Source organism: Solanum lycopersicum, chromosome 8 (assembly GCF_036512215.1).
Source record: "Solanum lycopersicum chromosome 8, SLM_r2.1".
NCBI lineage: Eukaryota > Viridiplantae > Streptophyta > Magnoliopsida > Solanales > Solanaceae > Solanum > Solanum lycopersicum.
The window spans coordinates 66476725-66503029 of record NC_090807.1 but is presented as its reverse complement, the minus strand read 5'-3'; the positions used below and the strand labels follow the sequence as shown (position 1 = coordinate 66503029).

At 31.8% G+C, this 26305-nt stretch overlaps 3 protein-coding genes across 3 annotated transcripts; all 3 read left to right on the top strand.

Annotated features, from left to right (window-relative positions):
* Positions 1–1028: 1028 nt before the first annotated feature.
* LOC101253814 (puromycin-sensitive aminopeptidase) lies at positions 1029–8918 on the top strand. The gene is made up of 32 exons (XM_069287831.1): positions 1029–1581; positions 2038–2115; positions 2249–2293; positions 2390–2530; positions 2614–2689; positions 2915–2991; positions 3104–3217; positions 3327–3401; positions 3486–3593; positions 3691–3903; positions 3996–4057; positions 4185–4212; positions 4303–4389; positions 4491–4516; positions 4872–4935; positions 5020–5100; positions 5243–5290; positions 5393–5428; positions 5669–5693; positions 5813–5892; positions 5992–6101; positions 6185–6265; positions 6345–6528; positions 6698–6846; positions 6933–7071; positions 7163–7309; positions 7400–7481; positions 7565–7737; positions 7911–8021; positions 8203–8319; positions 8515–8586; positions 8696–8918. The coding sequence occupies exons 1-32, from the start codon at positions 1504–1506 to the stop codon at positions 8774–8776; spliced, it is 2988 nt and encodes a 995-aa protein (XP_069143932.1). The 5' UTR covers positions 1029–1503; the 3' UTR covers positions 8777–8918.
* Positions 8919–14281: 5363 nt separating this feature from the next.
* Positions 14282–18804, top strand: LOC101254118 (uncharacterized). Its single transcript, XM_004245543.5, has 2 exons — positions 14282–14682; positions 17169–18804. Exons 1-2 carry the CDS (start codon positions 14569–14571, stop codon positions 18384–18386), a joined length of 1332 nt encoding a protein of 443 aa, XP_004245591.2. The 5' UTR covers positions 14282–14568; the 3' UTR covers positions 18387–18804.
* A 271-nt stretch (positions 18805–19075) lies between these two features.
* LOC101254410 (BTB/POZ domain-containing protein At5g41330-like) lies at positions 19076–22087 on the top strand. The gene has a single exon (XM_004245544.5). The coding sequence runs from the start codon at positions 20336–20338 to the stop codon at positions 21725–21727; it is 1392 nt and encodes a 463-aa protein (XP_004245592.1). The 5' UTR covers positions 19076–20335; the 3' UTR covers positions 21728–22087.
* Positions 22088–26305: the final 4218 nt, after the last annotated feature.

The following is a 26305-nucleotide window of genomic DNA, read 5'->3' as shown; positions in this document are numbered from 1 at the left end:
GTGATACCTTAAAAGCACAATGAATGATACAACTTAATTTAGTAGTTGCAACTTCGATCTAAACGAATACATAAATTTGAAAGTTTGTTGAAAACCTTGATTATTATACTCCTTCAGCTTCATGTTGAATTTTCTTGCAATCGTTGATCGATTTAATAATACAAATAAACTTTTACTTAATTTTGTATTTTAGTTATCTTTTGCACAATGAGATCTTGATATTAGTCTAGACTAATAATTTAACATCACGTGCGGGATATAATCTTCTATTGACGAAAAATGGCTATACCAAAGTCTACTACATTACAATATATTGTCTTTCTAAAAATTCACGTCTCAAGAAGACGTTGTATATCAATTGCTCGACAATAAAAAGACAAATTTAAATATAATTTATATTACGTTTCATCCCAATTGCGCATTGTTTCAATAATAATAGAACATAGGGATCAATTATCTTTTTTTCCAAAAAATACTTGCAAGTATTGAATAAAGCTAATTACCTTCTTAAAACACTTCGACCAATTATATATAATATACATTTTAAATCCACGATGTATACACTATCATCATATATAATATAAGTAAACTAGATAATTCAACCAAATTACATATATCCATAACTTTTCAATTATATTTTTAGCCCCTTTTTTGTTGTTTTTATGTTTCCTCTAAACCTAAATAAAAAAAAATTATATAAGAAAAGAGAAAAAAAAAAACCGAACCAACTGTAAAAATAACCCAATCTTATTAATAATTAATTAATATTAATAAATGGGACCATTTTTTTCTTGAAAAAAACAAAAAGAGAAAAACTGAATTTTACTGAAAATACCTAGTACTCCACTATAAAAAGATTACAGCAGAAGGAGTTTTGTGTTCTTGTTGATCAACCCTTTTGCAAATCATCATCAATAGAGGTAAAACCACTTATACTAAATTTTGATTTTTTTTAGATTTATCTTCTTTTTTTTTTTTGATTTTAGATGTCCATTTTATTGATTTTTTCTAGTCCATGTAATTGGATTATCCATATCTTCCAAACCCTTTTAAGAGCCATTGCTTCTCTTATTTCATTTGGCTTAGTAGTTTGTAGGAGTAGGAATAGTCTTTTCTTGATCTGAGGGGTTTTTGGTTTGGTTTTCCTGAATCAAGTCACTTGTGGTTGGCTTGTAACTTGTAAAGATTGAATCTTTATACATTTTTTCATCTGGGGTTGGCTTATATTTTGTGAAGATTGAATCTTTATAGGAATTTTCATCTGGGGTTGGCTTATGTTTTGTGAAGATTGGATCTTTATAGGATTTACTACCTGGGGTGGCCTTATATTTTGTAAAGATTGAAGCTTTATTGGATTTTTTTAAAATCTGGGGTTGGCTTATGTTTTGTGTAGAGTTGTATTTGGAATGTTAGATTAGTGAACTATATCTGGGTTTGGCTGTGAAGATTGAACCTAACTATTATTATCAACAGTAGATTACTTAGGTGTTGTGTGGTTTGCCGATGGCTCGGTTGATTCTGCCTTGCAAGGGTTCGAGTTTGTCGAAGACGTGTCTCTTGGGTTTGATCTCCAATGCTCCTGTGATTATTCAACTCCCTTTTCTTCATTCTATAAGCAAATAATGAAAAACATGAAAGTGGTGTTGGTTATTTGAGAGTCAAGTAGTGGTACAGGTCTTGTGATAAACTGTGTGGTTTTGCCCCAACTGGACAACTGATAATTTCCATCTATATGGTTGTTGCTGTTTCCTAATCAAGTACTTAGAGAGGCAGAGTCTTATCAATCCCAATCTTTGGCACTGGGAAAGGCTTATCCTTCTAGATTCTGGCTTTATGAAGTACTTATAATTGGTTTTAGTCTTTCTCGCACACTTCTATTTTAATTTGTTTGACTTTCAGACTTTCTTTAGGTGTCTTATTTTTTCTCTAGCTTCTTTCATGTGTTACTGGTGTCTTTTGAAGTACATATAGTTAGTGTAAGCTAGCTTTTAATGACTTGATTTCGACAAAGAATTGATTTCCATTCTCTCTCTGTAGTTTCAGGCAAGTTGCCGTGTTACTTCAGTTGGGCGCTCGAGGGATATCTGCAGATACAAAAAATACCTTACTTCAGAGGTTTGTGAATATTTCTTGGTTGGTTTCTGCCATAAGCATTGATTATCTGCTTTTGGTTTTATGCATTGTCTTACTTTGTCTAGTGAATGTTTTTCTCTTTTCTTATATTCAATTATTCTGCTTTTTTAACTAGGTTGCGCATTGGAGGAGGTGTCAAATCCCGCGTTTTCCATTAGTTGTAAGCAATTATGTCCAGATTATAATGTACTTGCATATTTTGTCAATGATGTTTTTCTATGCTGACGTTTGTTTTGTTTGTTTGTATGCTTCCCAGCAACCTAGAAGAATTGACCGGAGATTAATCTGTTCAGTTGCAACTGAACCTCTACCAAAAGAAGTTGAAGAATCCAAGATGGAAGCACCAAAGGAAATCTTTCTGAAGGATTACAAACAACCTGATTACTATTTTGACACGGTATATCCCTTAATTCTTCTTCTATCTAGGTGAAGGTTTGGATTTTCTTCAAGTTTTGTGTCTAAATCAAACTACTATTTTAGTTGGATCTGAAATTCGCACTGGGTGAGGAAAGTACTATTGTCGCTTCCAAAATTGCTGTCAACCCCAGAGTTGAAGGTACATCTTGTTACCCCTTCGGATTTTCTTATTTTTATCTGCAATTCGTTTCGCGAAAAAAATAAAACAGAGTCATCCACAGCACACTTTTTTCTTTCACATTTCGCTGGGTTGATATACTAAAACTAAATGATACATACTTCTTGCCTGATTGAGGTTTCTCAAAACTTCAATAGTTGTATTTATTCCAGAACTCACAGTGTGTTTCTAATATATCTTGAACAGGTCAGTCTTTCCCACTTGTCCTAGATGGGCGAGATCTGAAGTTGCAATCAGTTAAGATCAACGGCAATCCGCTGAAGGTACCTATATCAGAGTCTTGCTCCTAGAACGTTCAAAGATGTCTTTTAATTTTTACATGATATGTCACATGATGTTACTTTTACTCATACATGATTCACCTAATGTGTTTAGGAGGAAGATTTCCTCGTGGACTCGCGCCACCTGACTCTGAAATCCCCTCCAAGTAGCAAATTCACCTTGGAGATTGTGACAGAAATACATCCTCAGAAGAACACATCCTTAGAGGTGAAATAGAAGGGCAGGATTTTGTCTTATTTATAATTTTTTCTTGCACTTCGAATTTTAGTAACACTGTGAAATGGGTTTATGGTGACATTATCTATATTTACTTCAGGGTCTTTACAAGTCATCAGGGAATTTCTGCACCCAATGTGAGGCTGAGGGTTTCCGTAAGATTACGTTCTATCAGGTATGCCTTATTTTTATTGTTTGTCCTCTAGGATATTATCGTTTTTTTTAAATGCTTGGTAATGGCTGACATTTTCTCCATTAGGATCGCCCTGACATTATGGCAAAATACACTTGTCGCATAGAGGCAGACAAATCCTTGTATCCTGTATTGTTGTCAAATGGAAACCTTATAGAGCAAGGGGATCTGGAGGTACACTTGGATTTCCTGTACTATTTGTTGAAAGTTGTTTTCTAGTAACCCTTATGCAACTAATCAAATTATTCTCTTCTTTTTTTGTTTTTTGCAGGGAGGAAAGCATTATACTCTTTGGGAGGATCCTTTCAAGAAGCCCAGTTATCTTTTTGCATTGGTTGCTGGTCAGTTGGTGAGCAGAGATGACACATTTACAACCTGTTCAGGCCGTAAGGTCTCCCTTAGAATCTGGACCCCTGCACAAGATCTGCCCAAGACAGAACATGCCATGTATTCTCTCAAGGCAGCTATGAAGTGGGATGAAGATGTGAGATTTTAGGTTCTTTGATGTACATCAAGTTAATTATGTTTGTTGTCTTGTGGTCTTATGACAATTTCTTTGTCAAAATTTTCCAACAGGTTTTCGGGCGGGAGTATGACCTGGATCTTTTTAATATTGTTGCTGTTCCAGATTTTAACATGTTAGTTCTCTGGTTTCTTCACTTTGTCATTATTTATTCTTGACATTTTTCTTTTCTTCTCTTTGTTTATCCACTCTCCTAATTTTTTCTGTGGATAATAACTGTTTTTTTTTTATTTCATTTCCAGGGGAGCAATGGAAAACAAGAGCTTGAATGTATGAGATTTGAGATGTTATTGCATTGTATTGCTCTGTTTATGACTTTTTCTTAATTATCACCTAATTATTTGACTTTGTTTTCAACAGATATTCAATTCCAAGCTTGTCCTGGCATCCCCAGAAACTGCAACAGATGCTGATTATGCGGCTATATTGGGTGTGATTGGACATGAGGTGTGTGATATGTTTTCATAAGCTATTGAAATTCATGAACTTTATTTTGTTTACTGATTCTTGAATGCTGAGCAAATCACCATTTCTTGTCCGTGTTGCAGTACTTCCACAATTGGACAGGCAACAGGTTTGTCCATAACCCAATCTTTCCTTCTCACAGAAAATAAAAAAGCTGGTTAATATAGTAGCTATTTATTCCATTATATTACTATTTGTATCTTCTAGGTCTTTTGGTGTATAATGGACAATTATATACTCAAATTCCTGAAAACACATCAGGAGTTATTAGCCTTTTCTTTAAAAAATTATTGTAGCTCTCTATTGTTGCTGCTTCTGATGAGAAATAAAGTTGCATATGTTAATTTCAAAAATACTTGAAGTTTAAACTTATTTCTTGATACAAGGCAGTGTACTTGTTTGCTGTGTACTTTGAGAGTATTCTCGTTGTTAGAAACTTCTATTAACTATTGAGCTCGATGCAGAGTTACATGTCGTGACTGGTTCCAGCTCAGTTTAAAGGAAGGACTTACTGTTTTCCGTGATCAGGTTGGATTTATTCCTGTAGATGATGGGTATACAAACAATTTTCTGGTAGCCTTAGCTAATAAGGTTCTTGAATGATTCATGCAGGAGTTTTCGTCTGATTTGGGCAGCCGTCCTGTGAAAAGAATTGCTGATGTCTCAAAGCTTCGAATGTATCAGTTCCCGCAGGTTCAAAGACTTCTTTAAGTTCTTTCATTACAATATTCCTACTTCTTATATATACATGGATTGCCAAATCAAAATGCTCCACAATGAGCTACTGAATTGTGGATAACTAGTTAAATTTGCTACTATTATCCTCAATTTGTAGGATGCTGGTCCAATGGCTCATCCTGTAAGGCCTCACTCTTATATAAAGGTAGATAATCTCTTTGAATAGGAATGATCCTTGTTTAGCAAACGCTGGCCCCACCTTCTTGGAAAATTTTCTCATTCTTCTTCTCTCTTTTTATGTTGACAGATGGATAACTTCTACACAGGCAAGTTTGAGTTAACTGTCATTGAAGAGGAGTTTTAATTTCTTTTGAGCCCAAATTGGATGATTATTTTTGTTACTGATTGTTACTGATGTTTGGTTGTGACGGCTGGTCTGGCTTTGAATATTCATGAACATGCAGTTACGGTAAGATCCTGATAATTCTGTTTTATCATTGTTCTAACTTTTATGTCTTGGTATCTTTGGTTTCCCAAGGTATTTATTAACTATTGTTCCTTTGTTCCATTTTCTCTTTTGCAGGTATATGAGAAGGTAATGCACTTCCTCTCTTGCCCCTCCTCATGTGGCATTTTGTGCCTCTCTTTTTTTCTCCCTTTCCGATGCCACCAGATCCAAGACCTTATGTGTGCTTGAAACCATTTTGTGTTTTGACTCACCATTGGTTTAATCACTGTTTCTGTTATCAGGGAGCTGAAGTGGTCAGGATGTACAAAACCTTGTTAGGTAGCCAAGGATTTAGAAAAGTAAGAAAACGATAATCTCTTGCCTATTTTTGTTGTACTGACAAATGATTTCCGAACTTCGGAGTCTCAAAAATCTGATATACCCCCTTTCCCCTTCAGGGCACAGATTTATATTTTGAGAGGCATGATGGTCAAGCAGTAACATGTGAAGACTTTTTTGCTGCCATGCGAGATGCCAACAATGCAGATTTTGCTAATTTCTTGTTATGGTAGGCGACTCTTCCTTCCCGCCAGTCGAACCAGTTTTCGTGATTCCCTTCAAAGTTAAGCTTTTAATGAAACATAATTGCAGGTACTCGCAAGCTGGGACACCTGTAGTGAAGGTTACCACAAATTATAATGCTGAAGGGCGCACTTTCTCCCTCAAGTTTAGGTAATAAACATTAAATGGATTTTTGTTTGGACTAACCTATATGGTTTAGCCTAACCTATTTCATCTAATGTTTTCCCAGTCAAGAGGTGCCTCCAACCCCCGGCCAGTCTGCAAAAGAACCTATGTTTATTCCTGTTGCTGTAGGTCTGCTGGATTCAAGTGGTAAGGACATGCCTCTATCTTCGGTTCATCATGATGGGAAATTGGAGAGTTTTGCGAGCAGTGGTCAAAACGTATACACCACAGTTCTCCGCGTAACGAAGGTTAGCCTTGAAGTTTTGATGGACTGGTGTAGTCAATTCCACTTAATTTAACTCTATATATGCAGAGCACAATGATAACTTTGATCAAATATATATGCTTATCCGGCATTTTGTTCCTCCTATGACGTAATAAGGATGTAATAAAGGACTTTTTTCTTGTACTGTGCAGAAGGAGGAGGAATTTGTGTTCAATGACGTATCTGAGAGGCCAACACCATCGATATTGCGAGGATTCAGTGCTCCCATCAGGCTTGAGTCTGATCTCACTGATAGTGATCTTCTTTTCCTTCTTGCTCATGATTCTGATGAGTTTAACCGGTGCGTATTTTTTAAGTCTCTTGTTCAATACATTTTAGCTGATCACAAATTTGAATAGTCAAAGATTAATATGATCTGTCTCTTAGGTGGGAGGCGGGACAAGTGTTGGCAAGGAAGTTGATGCTCAGTCTGGTAGCTGATTTCCAACAGAATAAGGCTTTGGTTCTTAACCCTCAGTTTTTGCAGGGGATCAAAAGCATACTCACCGACTCAAGCTTGGATAAGGTGCGTGCCCACCTCTTTTCTTGTAGATGTTAGTGTTTCATGTCGGTAGAAAAATGTTTCGCTAATTACTTGTGTATGTGTATCCTTTCAGGAATTCATTGCAAAGGCAATAACTTTGCCTGGTATAGGAGAAATCATGGACATGATGACGGTTGCTGATCCAGATGCCGTTCATGCAGTGCGGACTTTCATCAGGAAGCAACTGGCTTCTGAATTGAAACAAGAGTTCCTTATCACTGTAATCATCTCTCAAACTCTCAATTTTTATTTTTCTCAATTAACTTGAAAACGTTCTTAATGAAAATAAACCTTGAAATACACTTTGCAGGCTAAAAACAACAGGAGCTCTGGTGCTTATGAGTTTGATCATAACAATATGGCACGTCGTGCTCTTAAAAATATTGCTCTTGGTCTGTTTGTCTTCTCATCTTTCTCAATAGAGTATTTTTAGAATTTGACAAATTACAATTCCACTGACCTATTTTGTCTACAGCTTATCTTGGATCACTTGAAAACCCAGAAATCACAGAACTTCTATTGAATGAATACAGAAACGCCACAAACATGACAGATCAGTTTGCAGCTTTAGTGGCTATCGATCAGCAACCTGCAATTCGTGAAGAAATTTTGGCTGATTTCTATAACAAGTGGCAGGATGATTACTTGGTACATCTCTATGCCTCTAATACCTGACTGTCATCTTTGACCGTAATTCTTGTCTACCGGATCTGTTCTTGCCTTCAAATTGTTGAGTAAAACCTGCATGACGTCGAATCATTCATAACTCAGAGGGAAACTAAAAAATCTAAAAATTCTTATCTCACTAGATTTTTCCGTAGGTTGTGAACAAGTGGCTTGCTCTTCAAGCTATGTCAGACATGCCTGGTAATGTTGAGAATGTCAAGAAACTTCTAAACCATACAGCCTTTGACCTATGTAATCCAAATAAGGTATGTTTTTTCGAGTTTGATGTCTTTCGTACTCTTCAAAAAAGCCAGTGGATGTGCCGGATCCTCCAAAAGGGGCGCACTTTTGGAGGATCTGACCTGGGTACGGAAACATTAGCAACCTATAGCTTTCTAGTTTATGTCAATTACAAGACATGATGTTTTATTTTGGACAAATGCACAGGTTTATTCGTTGATCGGAGGATTTTGTGGTTCACCTGTCAACTTCCATAGCAAGGATGGCTCCGGCTACAAGTTCTTGGGAGAACTAGTGGTGAAGCTTGACAAGATGAATCCACAGGTCTCTTACATTACTATTTCAATTGCTTTTGATACAATTCACCAATGAATCACGAAACACTATTTGTTCTTGAAAGAAAAAGCTTGAACACGACCACTCATGATCCATCTTGGTCAATCTGATCTTGAACTAAAGGACGGTTTTCCAGTAGCAACAAGCGTGTGTCTTAGCTATTCTTCTTCTAATGGATGGCAGGTGGCTTCACGAATGGTTTCAGCGTTCTCCAGGTGGAAACGTTATGATGAAACAAGACAGAGTCTCGCGAAGGTAAGTAATTGCTTTCCTTAGACGTTCTTCCGGGGAGAAGTTCCCTTCGAGTATTGTGTTTGCATAGAAAGGTTGGAAAGTAAAGAAATATATTATTGTGTTAAAACAGGAACAATTGGAGATGATCTTGTCTACTGAGGGACTCTCAGAGAATGTGTTTGAAATCGCATCGAAGAGCTTGGCAGCTTGATTTTTATATTTTTGGTTTCATTTTTCAGTTATTTGAACCGTGCTCTATTTGTTCCAAAGAGTTTATAATTATGTAATGGTTTCAGTAAACATTAAAACTTAGTTACACTTAGTGATATTCATACCTGCGATTTGCATTAGAATTGCATTGTTCGTAGATATTAATTCCTCCGTTTAAAAAATAATAATGACCTAATTTGATTGACCATATGTTCAATGATTTGGCTATATTTGTAACTAGGATAGCCATTTGTTCAGCCCAATATGAAGGCCCATTACTGTCTGAGTTGATAGACTAGTCTAGGCCCAATATCCAAGCCCAACTAAAGTATTTGTATCAGCCCAACGAAAAAGAATGGGCAACAGCAAATTCAGATTTATGAGGTATTTAATTGATATGTATTAATTATATTTTTACGAATGTCTTGTTTATTCAGAATGGCATGAGAACTACTATCATAGGTCTCTTTTCAATTTTGTATTTCATTATTAACTTTTGAAATATTATTTTATTTTATTTCAAAATTAGCGTCTGATCATAAAAAAAATTCAAGGCACTCAAATTCAAGTAATATACATACGAATTTGCTAACGTATATGGTTGAAGCACAATTTAAAATACTCGAATGTTTTTTTTAAAAAAATTAGTTAGATACTCAATTTATTTGATCATATTCTTTAATATTACCTACCATTTGAATAAATTACAAATATTCTATTCTATTCTTAGATGCATCACTTTACGCAAGATATCGATTAGATACATCACTTAACGCTATGTATCGGGATGTACATGATGTATCGAAACGTTGAATGATGTATCAGAAACTGAGATACGATATATTCATAATCGAGAGATATATCTGAAATTGAAACGCGATGTATCGCAACGTATTGGGATGTGTTCAGATTTTACAATATTTAAGAGATTTTTGTAATTTGAAAAGAGTAACAATAGAATGTAATTAGCTCTTAACACTATGAAATTTGCGTAGAATACTTCACATTCTTTTGAAATATCGAATTAAATATTTAACGATACATGCTAGGTGGAATTGACACCTCGTTTTGCCTATATAAAGTTTGAAGTAGTCATAATTGTCAATAAAGAAAAAAAAAGGAAAGAAAGTGACATCTAGTACAAGAAATTTCATCCTTTACAAAAAAGTTTAATTATTATCTTATAAGATTTCTCTTAAATGAAATAACATTAATATGAGGTGATGGTATAATTATTATTAATTTTTTTTAATTAAAGATTTTGAATTTGAATTTTAAATAAGAAAATAAATTTTGCAATGCACAGTATGAATATAATTAAATTTTAATATAAATATCGATTTATAAAATAAAAAAGTACACCAAAATGACAGCAAAACTGCAAATAGTGGGCATCCTAGGAAACAAATTCTCTAGGATCCTAAACAGTTACAATATTTTTGTGAATTTATTAAAAAATTTGGAATATCTAAATTTAGAAAATCCTTTAAAATTTGGGGAATTAACAATTGTGTGTTTAATTTATATGACCTTTTCCCAAAACTTTTTTTTGGTTCAAGTAGGAATTGGTTTTCAAGAATATTTTTGTTACTTTTCGTGAAGTAATTCTTTATTTTTAAATGTGATCTATAGATTAATTTCTTCGCATATCAGTTATTTTATCGAGTATAAATATTTTATCAGCATGAGTATCAATTAACTTTGGTTTCAAATATTTTGGTCTGATAGTGAAACCAAAGAGCTGCCTCTGAACAAGTAGCAGTTGTTTGTACTATATATTATTTCTTCTATTTTATCGATATGATATAGTTTGATCAATATCGTATTTAAATGTTTAGAAAAATAAAATTTTAATTATAAATTAATATTTATGTTATTAAAAAAATTAATGGTCTAATAAAAAAATTAAAATCTTGAAATTTTAATCAATTCTTTTAAAAAATAAATAAAATATGACATAAGTTAAAACAAAAGAAATAATAAAAATTAACATTTGGAACCAAAAATTTCAAATTTCACTTCAAATGGTTTACTGAGTCTAAATGAATAAAAAAATGTGTAAAGTCATAATCAATTGCCTAAATTTAGGTCTACATACTCATCCTCCCCACCAACTTTCTATAATATCTCTTTATTAATTAATTGTTTTCTTAATAATAATATTAACTAGCTTTTGACACTTAAAAAAAATATTATTTTTTTAAAAAAATACATGAGGGATAAAATAATATAAAATAAATCATTTTGAAAATATTAGCTCGAATAATTTTTTGTTAAAATTAAAAATTGAAATCTTCAATTAAAATGAAAATTTTTTAAGTTATTTAATCAGATTTCTTAGGTTGGTCCTCCTTTTGGCCTTGTAAAGAAGAGGACAAAAGGAAAAATAAGAACAAAAAAAGAATTTACTAATTTGATGAATAATGTAGATTTCATTTTCCTCGTGTAGTTATGAATGAGATAAAAGTTTATAATATGATAGGATGATATCGACTTAATTAAAAAATGTCATTAATTATATTGTCTCTTTCTATATAATAGGACGAAATAATATAATATCATCTTCTATGATGATGAGTGCAAATTTGAGAGTTAAAAGATACACTTTTAAAATAATAATAGAATGATAATCATATCTAGGTTAGAACAATAATTCATGTTTTGCTCTTTTTCTTTATTCATTTTTTTCCAATGTTTGATACTTAGTTTTAGTCCACATCAAAAAGTAACAATTTAATGAGTAAAACTTTTTTATTTATATTTAATGCTTAAATTTAAAGTTTCTGATAAATTACATTTTTGATTAAAAATGATGATCGTCATATTTAAATTTGAACAGTAACCATGATTTACTGTTTAGTTGTAGACTCGTAGTGTATTAAAGAATAAAACTAGCTTTTCGTGTTTAGAATATTTGATACGATAAAATATTAAACGAAAATATTATCTCCAAAGAAAATTAAAAAAAAAAAAAAAAACTTCCCCCCATAAACTCACTTATATATCGAAATCACTTTCTTTACACACACCTTAATATATATTGCATATTTACATGTTCCAACTAACACTTGTATTATGTATTTTATATATATTATTATTATTATGTTTTAATTAAAATACAACTAGTATTTTCCAAACAAACATTTGGAAGTTTTTTCTTTTTCTTTAAAGCAAATCTCTATTGATGAGCCCTAGAAGCTTTTCCTAGAAAAAAGTTGCAATGATCTTGAAAAGTAGCTATAAATCTTTATGTGTAAAATCATAGTAAAAAGATCTGATTGAAAAGGTGAAACTATAGTTTTGAAAAAGGTTCTTTATCAACCCCAAAGTGTTTTTTAACTTTGTCAAATCATATCGAACATTTTGATGAAGGAATAAGTATTTATTCACTCTTAATTAAATATTTTGAGTTTGAATTTCTTTCTAGGATGCAGAATCACCTTTGATAGAATCGCTTTACTCTTCAACATAAGACTTTTCGACACAAATTCAAAATTAAAGTTCAAATATAAATATTAAACACTAGATAAATAATTTTATTTTTTTTAATCAGTATAAAACTTTATAATTTAAATAAATCGAGCAAGTAAATATGATTATTCCGTCACGAATCACAAGCTAAGTAACTTCCGTTAACGTCTATGATAAATAATAAAGAAAGAGTAGTTAGTAAAAAGAAAAGAAATAATAATAGCGACTTTATTGTTATTAAAAAAATATGCAGAAAACAATGAGCCAAGCGTGCACGTTAGTTCAAAGAGCAAAAAGAGAGAGGAATTTTCAAGGTGGGTCCTAACCTACGCGGAAGGAACAAGGAAGGATGCGCATGATAAATTAATTAAGAAGCCATCGAGTAAATAGATGTGCACACGTGCACACTCATTACCCCTAACAAAAAAGTATTCATCGGTAAATTAAACTACTTTATAATAAATTTATAATACTTTAGACTACTTTATTATAGTTAGTCAATAATTTGTGGTCCTTATAAAGACCAAATTACCCTCAATAATATGGTTCAATATATAGAACAATAATAATCAATGCGAGATTTAAAAATAATTAAAATAAATGCAAATTTTAGACCCTCAATTTTAGAAAAAACTTTCGATGTAGATTTGTAAAAGAAAAAACAATAACAAAAATAAAGAGTAAATAAATAATGAATAATTATATATATTGAATAATATGAAATTGTGCGATTATTTTGAAAATCATATGAGGAGAATAGACTTTGTTTACTTATTAAAAAAGTAAAAATTATTAATATTAATAATGTAAAGGACCAATTAAAAAAAAAGTGAAGAGTATATTTTAAGTTAAAAGGATAACATTTTTTTTAGTAGCATATTAATATCAACATTGATTAAATTCGTTTGTTTTAATATAGAACCTCTTTTAATTCTTTGAATTGTCACCATCGAAGATTTTATTTTCTACTTATATTTTGGTGTTTAATAGTTTTCTATATTGTAATGGATTTTTTGCTATGTAATGTCATATGAACCCCATGAGATAGATTCATTATTTAATAAGTTCATGTCAAAATTGTGATGGCTTGTATAATTCAACTATAAGGTGGAATTTATTTTTATCATGCATGTCATCCATCTTAAATTAAAAGATATAAAAAAAATATTCAAAATTAAAATATATTACTAATTTTTCTTTCTAAAATGAAGCATAGAGGGGTTAAAGAAAAGACTTATATTAGTGTTTGCATCAAATCGTAACTAGTACATTATATATGTCATTTTAATATACTACTCCATTAAAATAAGTTAACATAACTTATATGATTAGCTTATCTAGCTTGAATTTTTTTTTATGATCAACTCAAGACACAGTGTAATTATAATCAAAATAGCTTTATTCTAATTTATAAGCGACACCTAAGATATAAACTATACATATAACTCAAAATTTACTCGCAAACTTAAAATTTAGAATTTATAATAATTTAATCGATTTAACAAGATAACTCAACAATAATAAAATATTACGAGTACTATTTTTGCTATATTAAACCTAACAAAATAACAAAAGATTATAAATTATTTTTTCACAATTACAACAAAATTAAATTCATAAATGGTGTCATACGAAAGATAAAAATTGCTTTTGATATTTTCTCAATTTTTTAAAAAATACAATTAAAATAATTTTCGAAATAAATAAAAATATAGTATCTCTCTAAAGTTATCATTATTATATTAAATGAATCAAACCATATACAACAACTAATAATTACTCCTATAATTAAGAATGAAAACTAAAATCTTAAATAAAATTGGAACTTTTTTTTTATTAATATAACCAAAAAAAAAACAATAATTTAAATTACATTAAATGTGGCTAGCAAAATTCAGGTGAAACACCACCCAATTCATTATACCCTTATTCAATTCCAAAAGAAGAAGCCCGTTATGGTAATTTCACAGTACTTAAAAATGATTAATTAATATTTAACCTTTAATAAAGTACCTTTTAATTACCTTTTATCAATAATAATAACCCTATTATAAGTCATTGCCGTGTTTGACCTCCAAAGCCACCATATAAATTCATGATATATATAAAAATAAATCTATTTTTTTATATATATATATATGTGTATTTACAGAACTATGTTTTATAGTTATTGATTTCTTCTTCTGTAAATTTGTTCGGTTACCGGAAAAAGTTTGTGATTTTCGATCGGAAAAGTGAGTTCCGGCGATGCTCTAGAGCTGAGGAGGAGTCGTCGGAGTTTAGGAATTTTGAGGTGATTCGTTGTGTAAAAGCGAAGAGAAGATGAATAGAGTGAACGGAGAGCAGAGAGGAGTTGATAGCACTTTGGAGACGATAAACGCTGCTGCTACTGCAATCGCTTCAGTTGAAAATCGTGTTCCTCAAGCCTCGATTCAGGTAAAATTCATTTCGATTTGATTTTTTTTTTTTTGGAATATATAGATTGTTTTGTGGTATAGTTCGATTTGAATCTAGTTACATTTTTTTAGGAGTTTGAGAATTATTTTGTGTTTACTTTGATCTGAATCAGGTTATAGTTTTGGAGTTTAACTTTGAGTTGAATCTGGTTATAGTTTTTTGTTTCTTCTTTGTGGAATATGTAGATCGTTTGGGTGATTTATTTTTATTTGAATCTGGTTACAGTTTTTTTCTTTCTTTTGTGGAATTTGTAGATCGTGAATGATATATTTGAGCTCAGAGTTGACTTAATTGAAGCTTTTAGCTAGAATTGCAAGTGAGATTCATAGATCATGGAACGTTGTGTATAAGTTTTGTTCATTGCATTAAGAGCAGAGATGTGTGCTACGTTATACGTAGGGTGATCTTGCATATTTCATTTTGGATTGGAAATTGCTTGGTATCATCCTGGTGTGAGATTGTAATTGTTATGGATGCTTTTTCCGCTGTCTAGATTTGGGATAAATTTGCACTTTTTCATCCTGTATAGCAAGTAGTATAACTTTTTGATAAAGTTAAGTGTTATCATGAGAAAGTTAGTGTTAGTAATTTTGTGCCCTGTGGGAAATCAGTGTGATGGTAAGTCAGGTAATTCCCAGGAAGTTGGATAATATGCTTCACTGCTGCTGATACGTGTGTTGTCAATGCGTGTACATATGACTTGTTTGACCAAGTGAGTGAGAAAGTAGGGACTCAGTGAGATGGTTGGAAATGCTTGAATTATGTTTGAAGTGAGGAAGAAAAGGACAAGGAGATAAAGCAATGGATGTTTTTAACCTCTTCGATGAACCAGTAAAGGCTACTCGCTGGTGTGAGAAACAAGAGTTCTAGTTAAGACAGTGATGTAATACATCAATCATTTGCTTTCTTTCTTTTCTGAATCGATCCAAAATCTAGAGGTGGTGCCACTTTGCTTCTTATCTAAGCATCTGCAGCCATGTCTAATTGGAGTGATTTTCTGAATGTTTTTCCCAAATGCTATCTAGCCAAAAGCGTTTTAGAAGTTATTCTTTCTTTCTCAAATGGATGCAGTAATGCAATACTCTGTTATGCGTTTCATAGGGCTGACCAATTGAGTTATTTGTCGTTTTCAAGTTAGCATGATAGAATTTCAGAAGTTCCAGATTCAACAGATGCAGATATCATTTTATTCCAAAATAATGAATTTGCTTGACTCATCTTACCATCTAATATAACAAACATTAATTTTTATCTTTGAAATAAAAAAGAAAACATTTCTCATGTAAATTATCGATTGCTATGTTATTTATGCTTTTGACGCAGAAAGAGTGATGCAACTTGTAAATGAATCAGAAAACATTTTGGAACTTTTGGACTCTCTAAACTGGAAGGAGTGAATTCCAGACTCATTATAGATAACGAGTACCTTCTTGATACTATTGTTAAAGTTAAAACAAGATTTTATTTATTAAGAAGGATACTGAATTTTAGCTGTCAGTTCAGAGTGCCCACTGCTTTTGGTCTTGGATCCGTACTCTAGAGTGTCCTATGATACAATTAATTGCTTCATTTGTACATCTAAATATGTTCCAAAAGGCTAAATGTTTTTTTTTTTGATATCCAAACTCTTCCCATTAATTCAATAGATCAACCCTAGATCTTCCCTAAATGAGGCTGAAAGTGAAAGCCGTTTTTCTGTTTCAATCGAAGTGAAGGAGCGATTTAATAATACCTCCTAGGCCAAGTGAAGAGGCCAAAGCACACGAGGCATTTCCGTGAGTGGCCTCTGTTTGAAACAGATGTTTATGATTGATCTTATCATTTTAGAATGTGCATGATACTTCAACAGTGTCCCCCACCCCCACTCTTCTTTTTCTTGATATATTGCGTATGGGAAATGGGGAAAGTATTGGGAGGAGGTTTGGGTGAGAATTGAATCTTTTACCTTAAGGATGCAAGGTAGAACATCACCAGGGAAGTCTTCCTGTATCCCCTTCATTTTGATTGACACTCCTGTGACATTTGTGAATGCAGCTGTTTTTATTCCTTAACAAGGTTACAAATAATTTCCCTCTGCTCTCTGAACATTACTCTGGACTAGATCATCTGTCCTCCAATTCTGTTTCACTGTTCAATTATATGGACTAACATTTCCAAGGTTACTTGTGTGTATTCTTTGCTTTTATTTCCTTGACTGCTCGATTATAAGAAACAAGGAAATAAGTTGGTTTAACAGAAACGACGATGGTTTATTTACTTGTGTGTCTTTGTTCTAAGACAGAATTTAGAAACAAGATTGTTTTATTTTATTTAATTTTCTGTCCTCTCTGCTCTCGGGTCTTATTCTAAAGAAACAATTGCTTTGTGCGTTAGCATCTTGATGATGCTTTGAACTTAACTGGGATTTTGTTGCTCATTTTATGTGAAGTTCTCATCATCTCTTGCACTTTAAATTGGTTTAACAGAAACGAAGATGGGGAAGCTGCTGGAGCATGTACTGGTGTTTTGGCTCTCAGAAACAGACGAAACGAATTGGACATGCAGTTTTTATTCCAGAAACAACAGCCTCTGCTGCAGATAGACCTTCTTCTAATACTTCAAGTCAAGCTCCTTCTATAGTGCTTCCCTTCATAGCACCCCCCTCATCTCCTGCATCTTTCTTGCCATCAGAACCTCCTTCAGCAACCCATTCACCAGTTGGCTCAAAATGCCTTTCTATGTCTACATATTCTCCCAGTGGACCTGCCTCAATTTTTGCTATTGGGCCCTACGCTCATGAAACTCAACTGGTCTCTCCACCTGTTTTCTCTGCATTCACTACTGAACCATCTACTGCTCCATTTACCCCTCCTCCTGAGTCAGTCCACTTGACTACACCCTCATCACCTGAGGTACCATTTGCTAAGCTGCTTGACCCCAACTACCAGAATGTTGCTGCTGGTCACAGATATCCTTTTGCCCAGTATGAATTTCAGTCATACCAACTTCAACCAGGGAGTCCAGTCAGTAACTTGATCTCGCCTGGGTCAGCCATCTCTGTATCTGGAACTTCATCTCCTTTTCTTGAGCGTGAGTATACTCCTGGACGCCCTCAGTTCCTGAACCTGGAGAAAATAGCCCCTCACGAGTGGGGATCTCGGCAAGGATCTGGGACTTTGACCCCTGAGGCAGTAAACCCCAAATATCACGATAGTTTCCTTCTCAATTATCAGAACACTGGTGTTCATCGTTTTCCAAAGCCCTTTAATGGTTGGAAAAACGATCTAACAGTGGTTGATCATAGAGTTTCTTTCGAGATTACTGCAGAAGATGTTGTGAGGTGTGTGGAAAAGAAGCCAACTATGATGATGAGAACTGGATCAGTGTCTCTCCAGGATACTGAGCGTAGCACTAAACGACAGGAAAACCTGGCTGAAATGTCAAATGCACACGATCACAGTGGACATGAGCCTTCCAGAGAAATACACGAGGGATCATCTACTGACGGAGAGGATGGACAGAGGCAGCAGAAGCACAGGTCCATCACTCTTGGATCCTCGAAGGAATTTAACTTTGACAATGTAGACGGAGGATATCCTGATAAAGCTACTATTGGCTCTGACTGGTGGGCCAACGAGAAAGTTCTTGGAAAGGAGCCCTGCAATAACTGGATCTTCCCTATGATGCAGCCTGGTGTCAGCTAACAGGTTTGCATTCCTTTAGTAAATCCACACCATACTAATAAGCTGCTGTTCATCTGCCTTAAATTTCAATACAACCAGCAGCAAATACCGGAAAACTCTTGATATCAAAACGTACAAGAATGACGAGGGTGTTGAAGGGAATGATGTGCAGCAGGACTGATAATAGAAATTGATACGAACGAAGGCTGTTTTTTGGGGCACTTCCTGAACCTAGGATAAGATAGATAGGGATGTATTTTAGAAATTACCATTTGATAAAACTAGTTTTGCTCTCCCCTCACTGAGAGTTTTTACATTTAACTAATAGTCTACTTTCTTTTTTTGCCTTCTAGCTCCTCTATGTATAATAACATAAATAATTTGTTAAAACCAGTGTAGAAGATAATGATAGTAATGTTCATTTTGTTTGATGTTATAATATTGAACTGAGACGAGTTTGAATAGAGTGACATTGAATGTGAGAATTCATGGTTGATCCTACCTTGAGACGAGGTGAATGAACCTTGGAGGCTGGATCATGAGATAAGAATTGTTCAAGATCATCTACGATCCAAATGTGATATTTGTTTGGGATTGAGGCGTACTAGTTATGTTACAATTTTGAGAAATTACAAGGAAGAAGAGTGATTAGGATATGTAACTGCCAATATCATCTAGTGATAGTAATTGAGTGCATTGAATTTTGGAGGCCAAGTAGAGTGGACGCCGCCAACATTGTTTGGTCCCCAACATAAATATGAGTTGTCTAATTATCAATTTAGACTTTAGAGTAATTAAAATGTGTTGGCTGAATTATAGGGGTGGAGTACCTAATCTCAAAGATTTAGCATAAAATTGAAGTTCCATTTTAGGGTTGACATTGTATTTTGGATTTAATAATTTCCATAGACACCCACAATCACTAGAAGAACTCACAAAATACATATATTTAAAACGTTAATCACATTATACAAGCCCCTTTATAAGTTCGATTAAGAAAGAGATCGAATGAACTCTCGATTGAATGAAGAATATCTCGTAGCACCCCTCTTCTAATTAATGACCACAATATTATTAGAATGCACATTTTTCATATCTTTGTTTTTATGATATATATTTGGTTAAAGCTTTCTAGATTGGTGTTTGAAGAGACATTGCAATTTTCATATTCTTTCTTCATCTCATTGCGTCAATCAAATAGCTTAATTTTTTTTATGTGAATATTAAACTAATATACCTTCATCAACTATTATACAAATAGTATCATGTCAATTAAACATAAAGTCAAATATTCCAAATATTTTTAAATAATCTTCTTTTCATTATTTCTTTTTATTTCATCTCCCCACTCTTACACAAATATTCTTTGAATAAAGGAAAATTTGGTCTATGTTGGATTGCTATATTAACCCTCGTGCAACAAAAGTCAAACAACTAAAATATTCTAGAAACAAAAAAAAAGAAGAAGCCATTTTTGACCAATTTCAGTTTCTATGACTTTCTAGAGCCCCTATTTTAGCAATTCCATAATTTTAAATATTTCAATTTCCCCATATTTTTTTAAACCAATTAATTATTCATCTAACCAGGAAACTTCCAATAATAATTAATACTAGTTGCTTTTGAATTCAAAGATCCCAACTTTTATTTTTCTTTTAAAAAAGAAAAATCAAAGTCTTACCCTCTATATAAATATTGAACCCCATTCTTGAATTTACCCAAAATCACCAAAAAAGAAAATCTAAAGAAAAAAAAAACAAAGTTTTTTACATTGAAATTTCAAGAATTCATTCCCAAAGCTTGAAAAACACCATTCTTGAATCACACAAAATCACAAAAGAATGAGTCTTTACATTGTATTTCAAGAATTCCCAAAGCTTTGAAATCACCATTCTTGAAAAAAGTTCCAAAGAAAAAAATATATAAAAATTGAGTCTTTACATTGAATTTCAAGAATTTCCCAATAAAAGATGCCACCTTTTATTGGATCTCATCCTCTTTCATCTGGTTTTTCAAGAAACTCCATTGATTCATCTTCAAATATTGTCACCATTGATGTAGGTGGTCATCTTTTTCAAACAACCAAACAAACCCTAAAGCAATCAGGTTCAAAATCAATACTTTCTGAAATTTCAAATCTTGATGGTTCCATTCCTTTCATCGATAGAGATCCAGAAATGTTCTCAATCTTGCTTTCCCTTTTAAGAACTGGGAATCTCCCTTCAAAAGCCAAAACTTTTGATATTCAAGATTTGGTTTTTGAATCTCAGTTTTATGGTGTTGAGCATCTGTTATTGAATTCCCATTCTAACCCTTCTCAGTTTGAGCCTTTTGATCTTGAAAAATCTTTGATTTTGCCTTTAAGTGGTAGGGATTCACCTACTGCTATCTCAACAACTCAATTAGGGTCAGTTCAGGTAGCTCATGGTTGTAAAATCACTTCATTTGATTGGTCATTAAAGAGAAAATCAACCATTTTAACACAATTTGCTGGTATTGACTCTATGTTATCTGTATCACCAAATGTTGTTGCTGCTGGTGCTACTGACTTTTCAGGTTTACAAATTATTGATGTTAGTAAAGGTTTTGTTAAAGAAACTTTGAATTGGGAAAATGTTACCAAGTCTGGTTCAACAGTACAAGGCATAGGTGCTTCAAAAGAGTTTTTGTTTACGAGTTTCGAATCATCTAGGAGAAACTCTAACTGCATTATGATATATGATTTGAGTGATAATGGTTTTAGGCCTGTTTCTGAGATAGGTCATTATGAAATCTTTGGTGCTGAATTAGATTCCGCGATTCCAGCTACTAAACTTAGATGGATTCCTAGTTATAACTTGTTGATGGCTGCTGGTTCACACAGTGGACCTTCTGGTGTTAGAGGGAACATTAGGTTTTGGGACTTGAGATCAGGGAACGCGGTGTGGGAGATCAAGGAAAATGTTGATTGCTTCGCTGATTGCACTGTTTCGGATGATCTTTCAGCAATTCTGAAAGTTGGCGTTCATTCAGGCGAAGTTTTCATATCGGATTTGAGAAACATTGGTAAGGAAAATACTTGGACTTGTCTTGGTGATTCAAGAAAAGCAACAAATGGTAAGAAAGAAGGGTTTGGGAGTAAAATTGAGAGTCATGGGAATCAAGTTTTTTGTAGTAAAGGTGGAAATCTCGAATTATGGTCTGAGGTTTTGATTGGTTCTTCGATTAAAGATCGAGTCTTTAGGAAGAACTCAATGGGGAGAGCAAAAGATAGTTGTGGAAATAAGATAACACATTTCAGCTTTGGAGGTAACAAGATGTTTGTTACAAGGAAAGATCAACAATTTGTTGAAGTTTGGCAGAGTTCAGTAAGGGGATTCTAAGATTCTTCGAAAATACACTACTACTTTTGAAAGATACGACACGTGTGAATTGCTCCTGGTTGTGCATAATCATTTGATAATCAGAGTTATTCTTCGATAAATGTTCACAGTGAGTCACACATGTTTGAAGAGTACAGACAAGTTTGCTCCCCAGAGTCATTCTTTGATAAACAATCGTGGTGAGTCAAGACATGTTTGAAGAGTACGAGAAGAGTAGTCTGACTGAAGGACCATCTTATTATCAATCTATTAACTCTTGCTGCTCATTATTATAAATTCTGTATATACTTTCTTTAGTTGAACTGCACAAATTGTATGTATATAAAGAGAGTGGAATATCAAACTTCAATTTGCTACTAACTATTTGTTTTCATGTTACTTTACCTCACACCATTAATTGGCAAACTTATGACTTATTGCTTGTATACATATTTGGAAAAAAATACAAGCAATTCCCTTCATAATACGATAAAAAACTTGTAGATTTTTCTTAGGCTACTTCATATTCTTTCATGAACAGGCGTGTCTATTTGATTCAAGATATCTATATATTACGAAACAGATATAACACTCAAAAGCAGAAGGATTAAAATACTCATACAAAATGGTCATGGGCGGAGCTAAGGTATCGAAAGGGTTATATTGATTTTTTCTCAGAGGTATTATATTCGTATATTTATATTTTGAATTCCTTTAACAAGAATTTTGATTACGCCACGAAAAATCTGAAGAGGGCAAAATATACTTAACTACTCATTCCAACACTGGTTTTTGTGTTTTCAGTATCTATTAAATCAACTGCTTATAAAACAAACATCTAAATTCTTGGTTTAAGAAAACATTAAACAGAGATTATAGTAATTAATTTCAATATAAAATTATAATAAAGTTTAATAATCTAAGATTAGAGATGCACATAGCTTCATTCAAACAACTTGATGTAATATTAAACAATAAAAAACAGATTGGAACTATTATTGCAAATTAAAAATTTTAATTTAGAAGAAAGATAGATGGACGAGCCCATTATCCATCAAACTGGTTATTTAATTTGGGCTGTTAAAAAGTTTAGTTTCGATACTGATTTAGGTAAATTTTTTTTTTTAGGTCACTATTTAGATTTTGTTTTTATTTTGAAAAGTTATGCAAATATAGTCATTTTTAAGTCACTTTTTTTAAAGTTGTTAAATTTAGGTCTAATATTTACTTTGTTGCCCAATTTTTGTAGATAAAATATTAATTATGACACTACATTTCAGCCTGGTAGTTAACAAATATGTCCAAAGTGAATAGCTTGTATATACATATAATTATTTATGCATTATTGTGTATACAACACGTATAATATGCACAGTTATGTATATATTATGTATATTACAACCAATTTAGTAAACTAATTCATCGAATAGTATATATCGGCAACTTTTGCAATAAAGAATAATAGAAAGACAGATCCATTAATTATTTTAGACCATCGTATCATTAGTTATCATTATTTGTACGTATTTATCTATTCGGGATTGTGGTTAGTGTGGAGATAAATTTAATAATAAGTTGAAGTCTTCCTTGAAATTCATAAATTTTAAATTCGGAATATATTTTTATCTTCTTGTCACCTTTACTTCTCATTTCAATTTTGAATTTAACAAAGTTGTATATTTTCTTTAATAAAAAATTACAATGAATTTACGTCAATTGTATTACAAAAAAAAAATCTTTAATTTGACAAATTAAGAAATCTAAAAATAAATATCTTCAAAATTGTAAGTGGACGTATATATAGGTAGAAGACTATAACTATATTATGTAAGTTGGCGTTTGATTATATATTTCAAATCAAATTTAAAAGACATTATGGTCATAAAATTTGATGAAATTTTAAATATCAGATCTTCTTATATTTTCATGTTTCCAAAAACATATCTCCTACCACTAGTTTTTTGGAAAAATTCACTTCCATGACTCACAAAACTTAAATTTTTTTCAAGTAAAATGCAAATCGATCCGAACACAAATTCAAATATTCAAGTTTTAATTTCAAAATCTATGATTTAAACCGGAGTAAATTTGTGGACAACCATATTTGATGGCCAATTACTATTTATAATAAATAGGTTTTGCATAATCATATAGCTTGATGGTACAAATAAACCATATTGGCGGTTTTCAAAGTCTTTTTTTGAATTTGTCATGTCTAGTAGACGTTGAAAATTGAAACTACAATAGTCTTACGTATTGAAAAAGATCTTATGACCAACATATCACAAAAACGATAAAGTTCGGTATATTTTATGTCCATCTCGATTATTTATTAATTTTTTGCTATTTTTTGATACCATGAATATCTGATAATTTTTAAAATAGATACGTATTTTAATTTTGTAAGTTCTCATTAATCATAGGATAATACTATGTACTAATATTTAATGAATAAGATTCTAGATTTGATGTTTATACATATGTTCGGTGGATCAAATGTACTGATTTATATGCACTCATTAAATAAAAGACTGAAAAAGAAAGAACTATATTACATATGATGATAGATATAAATCACGCGATTAATGTGAATTGTGGTGTAGTGGTAAGATATTTTATTTTTAATTAAGTTTTTGAGGTTTGTGTTATGGATATGGAGAAAATTCTATTGAAGTTCTACTCCAAATGAATTTGTGCGCAATTCAAATTTTATCGAAACTCTAATGCGGATTTCAAACACCGGATACAAGACAAAAGAAGAGGAGAAAAAGCATATAAAAGAAAATTTAGATCAATATGAATTACGATGGAATGTCTTTAATTAATCATTTCTAAATTTTGAAAGTACGTGCACATACGTATTTACTTGAAAAATAATAAACTTAGAGGTAAAAATGTAACTAGCATAATACTTATCGAGTTAACGGTTCACTCAATAAAAAAATTGAGTAATTAATCCGCCCCCGCACCATAAACCATCAACTATAAAATTTTAATCCATTTACCAACTATTAATCCGATAATTCAATATCAACAAGTCAATATTATTTATAGCTTATTGATTACTGTACGATTGTGAACAACCTTAATTAAATATGTGCTAGACAATATACAAAATTAAATTTAATCAGTTTTCAATATAATTATCGAATCTCAAAATGAAAATAAAAATGGTGAGAGCTAGAGAAAGTCAGACAAGTCCATGTACAATGTTTAATGCTATGTGTTGTGAACTTTTAAAGCTTCCAGGGTGTCTGCCATCTGTTTTTTTGCATCCATTGCCGTCTAATTACTTATGGTTTGGGCCATATCGTTACTCGCTCAGTATTCGATATTCATATTAAAATTGATTAATTTAAATTATTTTTTATTTGAATTGTAAATGATAAATAATTATTTTGTAGAGAAGTGTAATCCTCCTAGTTATAATTTATGTATTTCTCTCTTGATTGTACTTTAATATCAAATTGTAGATCCTCATTCTAATGCGATTTTTTGTATTAATAGTAGATCGGAATATAGTGTATATGTACTCTTGTAACATTAATTTTTCTCGTGATTGGTTGAAAGAAGTTATTATAGTTGAGATTTGTTTAATTTTTAATTAAAATTTCATCATTCAAATTGTAAATGCGATCTTTCGTATTAATAGTAAATCGAAATATAGTGTATATGTATTCTTGTAACTTTAATTTTTCTTGTGGTTGGTTGAAAGAAGTTATTATAGTTGAGATTTGTTTAATTTTTAATTAAAATTTCATCTATCAAATTGTAGATTTTGTAAGGTAGCTTTTAATTCAAATATATAATAAATTAATACATGTCTCATAAAACATTTACTATTGACCAAAAAAAAAAGAATTAATTGGTACCCTTTTATTTTCTTATAGTTTTTTCACCTTTTTTTATTTATCTTTTAGCACTCTTTTGTTTCTTGCAATAATATACAATTATTGATGTATTAATTGCTTTCTAAAAATTAGGTATATGCAATTGCTTTGTTCCCCATTTTCTAGGTCTCACCTCCAATATATATTTCAATTTTTTTAAAAAAAATTTGCAATGACTTTTGTGGCTGTGAATATTAATTGTATATAAATATATGGAGCATAATATATAGTCCATACAACATTTAGAGTTTTTTTTTAATTCTTTATTTTTATTGTTCTTTAATTTCAAGATTCATCGTATATCTTTGATCTGATTATACTTTTTTACTTTTTTAGTGTGTTAATTATGTCAGAAATAATCATGTCCTTTTTCAAATAGTGTGTTAATTATTAATTGAATATAATGTTGTTCATTATCTATTGACAGATTTTACGAATTTCAACGAAAAAATTGGAAGAAATTAAATCAGCTATAATTGTGTTTGAAGAGACTAGCTTATTAGAATAAAACATAATGTCCTAGTACAAAAAACATAGACATAAGGAAGTAGTAGAAGATATTTGAAAAACTTATAATTTCATTGAAAACGTGTTGTAATTTTTTATTTTTGGTTTTAAAGAATAAATAACACTACATATAGTCCATGATGATTTTTATATTTATCATGGTGTGTTCCGATTTTTGGCATATAAATCTAATTAAGATTTT

What these genes read in the sequence shown, in the direction of transcription:
- LOC101253814 (XM_069287831.1), top strand. Translation starts at nt 1,504, where the DNA reads ATGGCTCGGTTGATTCTGCCTTGCAAGGGTTCGAGTTTGTCGAAGACG. An exon ending in GTTTGATCTCCAATGCTCCT is followed by an intron (nt 1,582 to 2,037) that starts GTGATTATTCAA and finishes CTCTCTCTGTAG; the next exon opens with TTTCAGGCAAGTTGCCGTGT. An exon ending in TAGAGCAAGGGGATCTGGAG is followed by an intron (nt 3,594 to 3,690) that starts GTACACTTGGAT and finishes TGTTTTTTGCAG; the next exon opens with GGAGGAAAGCATTATACTCT.
- LOC101254118 (XM_004245543.5), top strand. Translation starts at nt 14,569, where the DNA reads ATGAATAGAGTGAACGGAGAGCAGAGAGGAGTTGATAGCACTTTGGAG. An exon ending in TTCCTCAAGCCTCGATTCAG is followed by an intron (nt 14,683 to 17,168) that starts GTAAAATTCATT and finishes TTGGTTTAACAG; the next exon opens with AAACGAAGATGGGGAAGCTG.
- LOC101254410 (XM_004245544.5), top strand. Translation starts at nt 20,336, where the DNA reads ATGCCACCTTTTATTGGATCTCATCCTCTTTCATCTGGTTTTTCAAGA.